Source organism: Leucopleurus acutus (assembly GCF_964270905.1).
Source record: "Leucopleurus acutus genome assembly, chromosome: 12".
In the NCBI taxonomy this organism is placed as follows: domain Eukaryota; kingdom Metazoa; phylum Chordata; class Mammalia; order Artiodactyla; family Delphinidae; genus Leucopleurus; species Leucopleurus acutus.
This window is the reverse complement of record NC_139154.1, coordinates 81,257,663-81,266,759: the sequence shown is the minus strand read 5'-3', so window position 1 is coordinate 81,266,759 and position 9,097 is coordinate 81,257,663. Positions and strand designations below refer to the sequence as shown.

Below are 9,097 nucleotides of genomic sequence, written 5' to 3'. Positions count from 1 at the left end.
TGAAGAGAAGCTTGTTTTTATCTCTTTAATTATTCCAAATGAGGATGTTTTACAGCCTGATTTTCATGTATATTACATGCTGATGACCAGAGAAGAGAAATAATATTAAGAGGAACATGAGTGTGCTAGGGCTCTAATGGGCCAAATGGGTTGGTTAAGTGACTTTTTTCATAAGCTAAATGAATATTGATCTGTTTCTTCTGAGTTACTAATTATAAATCATGAAATGGTGATAAAAAGGTACAAAGAATTAGTAATAAGACCCCAGGGAAACCAGAAGTTCACCTCTAAGATGAGAGATGAAGGAGAGACCACGTTATGTGGTGTCTGGAAGCTGGGCTCCAGAGCCCTCAGACTGGGTTTGACTCCTGGTACCACCACCTGAGAACTATGTGAATTGGGCAAGCTACTTCCTTATCTAAGCCTCAGTTTCCTCACTAAAAAATGTGATCATTAACAGTCCCAGTTATTAAATGGAACCTATCTCATAGGGCCATTGTGAGAGACAAGGAAATAATGTATGTCAAGCATTTTCCATAAAGCCAGACATACAAGCAGCATGTAATAAATATTGACCATTATTGTTATCTCTAGGTAAAGATAATGGGTAATTCTGGAGATTCAAAGAGAAAGGTTCCCAGTAACAAGTCAAAAATTTTACTTTTTTTTTTTTTGTGGGCCCAATTCCCTGCTTTAAAGCAGCTTTAATGTTTACCACATTTGACTCTTCAAAGGTTGAGGTAAAGAGACATTCTGAGGAATGTATAGGAAAGTTATTTCTTTTCATTCTTTTTTCCCTGAGTATATTTAATATTTTTAAATGGTCATTTGCTAAGTTTTTGTAGTGGTTAGTCTACAAAACGCTATGGAATCAGTATTTGTGGCCCAGGAACTTAAGAAGGTTATCATGATCATTTTATTCAGTGTTTAAAGGTTATAAAGCCAGAAAATGCAATTTTATTGCAATTTTCCCCTCAGAATGTTTAATGTTTACACTCAAAATATAAATAAAATATTGTCACTTAAAAAACCCCACAAATCATTAGTTTTAAACACTACAGTTCTACAGTAAGAAAGTTTGATAACCATCAAATGAAAACAGATCAGGAATGGAAAAGAAACACCATTCATTATAGTAACACTATTTGCAGCACTTTAGTAAAAGGGCCCATCAACATTTCCATTATAAACTCCATTTTTGCAAGGGTAACAACATTGCTGGTACAGATTCATTAGCCCTATACTTATATACAAAACGTCAGCCTGGAACACATGCATGTTTCTAACTAATAAGCTTTAGTGTCCCCAAAGAAGTAATTGTTACAAACTTTAGGTGCTAGAAATTTAAAAATTCCTCCTCTGCAACAATTACAAAAGAAAAACAAAAACAAAACCCACAAAACAGTCAGAACTGATGGAAAAAAGTTCTCTAGTATTTGCATGAGGATATTATAGATCCTAAGACAGGACGGCAGAAGATACTCACGTGCCCTCTCTCTCACACACAGTATTGTTATTTAATATTCAAACTACCACTGATTTAGGATTACTCAATTTCAGAAGGGACCAGTCATATAAATCTCCACAGCTGAGCTGACTCTGACACAGATGCCTCTCCCCTAAATGAATGTTGGGATCTTTCCAGCCCTTCCCCTGTCATTGCCATTCTCATCCCTGGTACCTCCCCAGGGACCCACTTGCTGCAGGACCCACTGAGGCTCTCTCTTACAATCCTTTGCTACTTTCTTGCTAGAGTCTTCTCCCAACATGCCAGGAGAAATGCCCAGAAGTCTAGGCCACCATCCAGTCCCTACTATCCTCTCTCAAGATGCAAGAGCTTCAGTGTTAAAGGGATTGGTGCTTAAAATCTAGAGCTGCTCAAACCCTGGGAACCTAGGACTCAGGTCTAATGTAACTATTAGTATTATTTTAGTTACATTTTAAATTAATAGATTTTTGTGGGTTTGTCTGGCCTGTGGATGCTTATAACAGTGCTTCTTTTGGAAAATGTATTCTTCAATTCCACAAATCAACTTCTAAATAAACTTCACACCCATTTAAAATTGAGTACAATTCCTTAATACAAAATAGAGAATTACCATATGACCCAGTAATTCCAATTCTAGGTATATAACCCCCAAAGCTGAAAACAGGGATTCAAAGAGATGCTTTTAGACCATGTTCATAGTAGCCAGAAGGTGTAAACAACCCAAGTGTCCATCAATGGATGAATGACTCCACAAAATGTGGCATATACATACAATGAAATATTACTTAACCACAACAAGGAATAAAGTAGTGGTACATTACAATATGGTTGAACCTTGAGAATATTATAATAAGTGAAAGAAGCCAGATACAAAAGGATAACTATTGTTTGATTTCACTTATATGAAATATCTAGAATAAAACAATTTCAGAGAGACTGAAAGTAGATTAGCGAGTCCTAGGGGACCATGAGAGGAGAAAATGAGGAATTAATGAGTACAGAGTTTCTGTTTAGGGTGATGAAAAACTCTGGAAATAGTGGTGGTGATTGTACAATACTGTGAATGTAGTAAATGCTACTGAATTCTACATTTTAAAATGGTTAATTTTATACATGAATTTCAAATCAATACAATTAAAAATTGTATATAGTCAGTACCTACAAGTATATAAAAATTGAAATAGCTGATAAAGTGTGCTTTTGCTATAAAAAAAGACGTAGTGGGAAAAGAGAACTGTCTCAAGAGATAGAAAACCTAAAAACTTGGGTACAAGCCCTAACTCAGCCGTTAGTAATTAGGCCATCTTATATGAGCCATTTTCCCAATCTGAGGCTCAGTTTTATCATGTAAAGAATATGATACTATCTGCTCTGCTTAATTCTAAGGCTGAGATTCAGAAAGTACACAAAAACTCTAAGATACCAGAGAAAAGGTACTAGCTTCTATAATAAATGAAAAGTTGGAAGTATGGGAACCCCAAAAAGGAAAAGGATGAATAAATATATGCTTTTCCTTCCTAACATCTTATCTTTTACTTCAGTTGTTACCCAGGCTTTAGGCAAATCTTGGGAGACCATTATTTGAGCTGGAGGAGGTTCAATACGATCCAGGGGGATTCTCGGCATTTATCAAGTTGGGGAACCAAGTCTAGCAGATCCAGTCTAGACTAGATTCTGTCCTGTGTAGTATGGAATATAAAGCCCTGAAGAGATTCTAGAATCAATCTGTAGTCCGTGACTGTCTTTCAGATGATAAATGATCTCTAGTTGGGGCCACTATAAAGCTTCACTGGTAATATGTAGTATGGGGAGGAGAACTTGAGTCTATTTTGGTTAGAACCCTCAATAAATCAGGCCCCAAGTGTGAAAGAAGGAAAGGAAACAGAATTTCTAGCTTTTTCTCTTGTGACACAAGGCTCTTTTATAGTAACATCTAATTTATCCAACACAGAGAGGAAAGGTGCTCTACTTGAAAGAATTAAAAAAAAAAAAAGTCTCCTTAAAATATATAAAGGAAATAATTTAAAAATGTATTACAGAAATTTCACTACCTAGTATTTACATTTTTAATATAGTTAACATAATATTTTCAAAACCCTTCAGAGACCAAAGGAAAAATGCAAGTGTGAAGCCATGTGTTGGTTTATGGCATATCCACACAGAAGTCTATGTATATGAATGAGCATACATGTAACTTGTTAGGGCAATGATAAACATGATCTAGGTAATCTGGCATAGCAGGTATAATAGGGTATGGTATAATAGGGTTCTGGTGACTTGCATGCTAGCTGAAGGTCAGCCATTTACTGATCTGTGTGGCACTGAGCTTTTCCTGTGCCTCTGTCTCCTCTGTATAACGAGAAGTTTAGGTAATAGTTTTCAAAAAATAAAAAAAACCCTTTTTTTGTTTCGTTTTAAATTTTAACCAGTAGAACCTTTTCTTTAAATGAACTCATCCAAGAAGCCCGCTATTTCATATAAATAAACTCAGAGCTACTCTGTTTGAAGTAAGGTGAGAAACCCAGACGTCTATCTGCTTGCTCCCTTATTGTCCTACCAGCCCCAAGGTGTCTGTGAAGAAGCCCTAAAGTCTCCACAGAACACAGCTTGAAACCAATCCGGCCAGATAAAGCCAAAGGTCTCTTCAGATTCTAGTATGTTCTGATTTCACTAATGTAGGCAATTTTCAAATGTCCCATATAAATGCTTATTTCTGGAGGAGTTCTTTAATTATAAATACATCTTTGGCAAATAGAGAAGAAAAAGTTCAAGAAAGCTTTCCAATCCTAATCTACTACTAATTTACTAATCTACTTTACTAATCTACTTTAACACTGCCATAAAATTAAAGCAATTAATTAGATTAAAGGAATAGATTTTCCACTTACATTTTCACATTTTTTTACTTAATATAGTGTACTTTTAATTTGGCATGAATGATTTGAATTTATTTCCCATTTTTACCCCTTTTGTAGGAGCAGGATTTTAAAGAAACATATATGTATAGACATATATTTTAAAGAAATATATTTCTTTAAAATATACACACATACAGTTTTTTTTTTTTTTTTTTCCAATAGCTTACTGTACACTTAGATCTATTCAATCACTATTGGCAGTCAGCATTAAATGCCAATCTACCCTCTGGTTAGGAGCTAACTTGCTGCTCTAAACCATTTTTACAAACCTTCCTATATACCTTAATCCTTTCAAATGCAACTGTGACACAAAGTATTACAGACTTTTAAAAACCCGTTCTCTTGAAAAAAAATTGTGGAGCATCAGTAACCAGATAGTATTCTCAAATTTCAGTGATCTAGTCCGTGGAGATGTCCCCTATGCATAGTGCTCTGTTTCATGCAGTACATGGCTTTAGCTGGCCAAATCTTTTTTTTTTCCCAATGAATCAGTAGAACAGTGAAGATCTTACTTTTTTTTTAAGCAGTGGCATATCAATGAGGCACAGATGTGTATTCCAACCCTGCATGGATGAGCACACTGTTCAATAGTGCTGGCTCACACGGTATCAGGGCGAGTTATCACTTCCCATGAAGGCACTCTTATCACCAGGGCCCAGAGAGGTGGCTGCAAATCGCAGCCTTTTTATTTTCAAGGCAGTTCTGCTGAACATTCAGGCTTCAAAGATTCACACTTCCAAAACTCTATAAGAGTTTGTGAACGCTCAATTTGCCAAAACTGTTTACAGTGTAATTGGGCACCGTACCTGTGTCCATGAGATAGCGAAGGCGCTTCTCCACCAGCGCGGCACGGGTGTCAATTTGCTTTTGCTCATTCTCTAGTGCTGCCAATTCTCCTACAACATACTGACTGGTGTCTTTGAACCCTTTCTGTTAACGAGAACAAACAGGAAAGAAAAAAAAATCACTTGTAAGTTGCATTTTTCCTTTCTACAAACACTTAGTAAAGCACTTACCTAGAGAACCAAATACGCCCTTAGTATCACTCTTAGTAACTAAAAGCAACGCCCTGTGATTCAAAAAATTTTCATATGTATTACATATATTGCAAAACTTTTGTAAATAGAGAAAATCTTGGCTGTTTAGTATTATATTTATAATTTAACACCCAGATTTGCCAGATTTAAAAAGTTAACACTAAGTAAGAAAAAAATTCTCCTTAGAGTTGAGTCAGAGTGATTAAGCATGGACAAGGATAGAAGATAATTTTCCCTTGGTGACTGTCAAAACAAACACCAATGACATCTTTAATTCAAAAGTGTAATATATAAAAATGGAATTTAACTAAGGAATTGCTTCTTAAAGAATCTATCCTGAAAAAAATCAGATTTGTTCTTACAAAAATATAAAATTAAAAAGATACATTTCTTCTTTTCATAGTAACTATACTATTTAAAGTATTTTTAAAAAATGATAAAAGAGAAGTTTCTAATATCTCCAGTTTCCCCTCCAGCTGGCTTCTGTACTTTAACATGTCATTCTGTTGATGTATTACTAATTATTGTAGCTGCGAATTCTAACTTGACAGGTGGTTTCAAACCTTGCTACACTGGATCTAATGCCACCAGTACACTGATTTGGTTAATCTTCCATTTAACCAAATTTGGATTTCAACTGAAATTTTACTTTTTACAACCAAGCATGTTAAAAAAAATTATCCTTAGAAGTTTTATTTGAAGTAGCAGTTCTATTATAAAGTACCAATATAGGCTTACTTTTTATTTTCCTATTACAAATTGAAATCGTTAGGGGGCAGGGTTATTCATGGTATAGTACCAAACTGATTAATTATAGCTTCCTTTGGAATGCTTGTTTGTCTTGTGGCATTTCTAGGGGTTAGTTTCCTAAGTAGCTGAGAAATACTACAGAACTGCTTAAGTGATTACTCTCACCACTACCACTACTAATATCAGCACTTACAATATTTATTCAGAGAAATAAATGTGAACAACGTTCTTGTGTCAAATCCCTTCCCTACCTAGAAGCATATTAATCTCTAAGAAGCCATGAGGAATTATCTTTCGTTACTCCTTAAACAAGAAACAAAATCAAGAATTACGTTATTTACGAGGATATTTTGGAATTCTCATAATGAACAAACCTGTCTAACCATATGTATAACTTATGTATCTTTGGAACCAGTAAACTGTACTCACACATGAACTCAATTTAAACCAGCTTATTGTTAAACTGACTATGGTAGTTGACAAACTTAAGCTGAAATATTTTAAAAAATCATGAAACTGATAATGTCTCAGGATAGACTGATAAAATAAGTTACTGTATTTTTAAAAGATTCATACAAAGAGGATATTCTTCCATCTCACTATGAAATAGAAAAACTATAACAACAGAATAAATGCTAATGGTAGGTTTAAAATCTGGAATCTGGTGAATGCTTTTTGTATCTACCTGTCAGACAGCAGAGCATTTTCAAAAAGGACTATTCTCATTTCCATCCAGAGGGACAAAACAAACATAGTAAAAGTAACAAAGATATAAGAAAACAGAAGTGATAAGCAACACGTAAACTTCATTGCTTGTACTGATTGGTTCAGTTAAAAATAGTAACAAAGTTTATACTCAGATTTCTTTAGTGTGAGTATATAGTATACTCAAATATTCTGTATCTTATAAATTATACCAAATATTTCATCAGGATATACCACTTAGCTCTTCTATGTATTAAGACGTGCCAGATTTTAGTAAAACAACTTTAAAACGAGAACTTAAAAATGAGAAGTTTTTACAGCTCTAAAATGTAGTTTGTAACTCTGACTACATTTGCAAGGATTCTAAAATCCATAATAGACAATTTTAAGAGTAAAAACAAAGAAAATATTTACACAAACTGGAGATAATAATAATAAAAAAAAGTAGCACCATTAAAGAGAGCAATGCTTCCAGACAAAAATTCAAGTTAAAACTTGTTCTTCCTGCTTCTGTCCCGCAGCTGTCCATCAAAAGCAGCTTTCTCCCTGCGGTCTATCAAATATTTCCCTCACAAATCAATTTTACACATGATCAGCCCATACCCCTACTGAGCTGAACCTCCCCGTTAATTAAGTGAAGAAATTACCATATATATTATATTAATGCAAACATCATTCAGCTAGTAATTCACGGCTGATCTGGATAATGGAAAGGTTGAACACCCATTAACCCAAGCCAACAAAATGGGTTGGCTGAGAAATTCTAGCAGGTCTCATGTGACTTTTCCCTCTAACTGCAGCTCTGCGGTATCTGCTATTGTAATAATTAAAATCCTCCCAGTAGATCAATACTGGAATCTCTTTATGGGAAGTGCCCTGATGGAAATGTCTCAAGGAAGCTGGGGCTGTGGAACTCTGAAAAATTCATTTTTTTTATCTGACAATTATCACCACACTGCAGACTAATTCAACAGTGCACCCCTCTCACTCTGCTTTGAATGCACTGGAGATTGACATCTTAAAAAACCTAACATCTCATTTTAACAAATAAAGGCACTATTTCCACATACAGTTTGGAATTATCAGCAATCATGAAACCACACAAAAAATTAATATACATTAAGCACTTCATCTTCTGATGGCTTCCTCTGAGTTTCAGTTATTGCTGCCTTCTCCTCATTTCCTTTCTTTGTATCTTCCTGTATTGATCTCTGCCTTTTCATCTCTTAAAAAAAGGGAAAGACATGTAAAATTATTATAAAGCTTGATATTTGTGTATTGAAATGTGGATTTACATTATCAGCTTCCATATATATATATATATATATATATATATATATATATGCATAAATATTGTTAAATCATAAGATGGGAAAACATGTAAAAAAGTGTTCCTACCTGGTCTATTCTCAACATATTGACTGAAAGACTGAAGTTGAGTTTTTCTTACTGTAGAATCCTTGCTAAACACAACAGGATTTCTAAATCGTTCTGTTGCTTTTTGTAATCGCTCAGTCCGGAGATCTTCTGTGCCATTCTAAAAGTGAAACAAATGTGGTAAGAGAGTCCTGATCTTATAAATGTGAAATTACACATTAGTAAAACAAGTTTTACTGATTTAAGATAATGCCAACTTAGAAACGTTTTGAAAGAAAAAAGGACTATAAAGAGATGTTCTAAATAGCTCAACGGCAAGGTCTGTTGCCTGTAACTGAAACCTTTGGGAGACATGGTTTAAATGGAGGATCATTCTTGATAACTCTGATTCATTAGATACTGCAAACTCCCATGTCTTCTTCTGATATGTATCATTTAAAAGCCACATTGCCTCTGTCTACCACCGCCCCACCACCACAGCCCCACTATTCTGCCCCATCTGTTTGTACAGTCCCACAGACTTGTATGACAAGAAGAACTAGTTTCTAATTTTATGCCCATTGAGATAAACCACTAATGCTGGATGAAGGCTAAAAGGTAGGATTATAACACTACCCCACTGAACTGCATTTCATCAGCTATAACTTTCCAAAGCCAGATTTGTAAGTAAGCCCTTTACAGCTAAGGAAACTACAATTATCTTTTCCAGAGCTTCCTATGTTAATACTGGTAACAAATTCAAATGGTTCTATCAACAAGAAATATCCCAGAAGACTGAACCACTGCAGTGTGTGGAAGCCGCAGATACCGTGGTGCTGTGT

General features: G+C 34.9%; 1 protein-coding gene across 6 annotated transcripts in view; it reads right to left on the bottom strand.

Annotated features, from left to right (window-relative positions):
- Positions 1-9,097, bottom strand: part of EHBP1 (EH domain binding protein 1) — a 536,766-nt gene that overhangs the window by 40,306 nt on the left and 487,363 nt on the right. For all 6 annotated transcript variants that reach the window (XM_082851650.1, XM_082851653.1, XM_082851649.1 and 3 more), the window contains 3 exons: positions 8,298-8,436; positions 8,018-8,124; positions 5,214-5,337 (listed from right to left, as the gene is read on the bottom strand). In XM_082851650.1, coding sequence (XP_082707776.1) covers positions 5,214-5,337; positions 8,018-8,124; positions 8,298-8,436 — 370 coding nt within the window. The remainder of the gene's footprint in view (positions 1-5,213; positions 5,338-8,017; positions 8,125-8,297; positions 8,437-9,097) is intronic.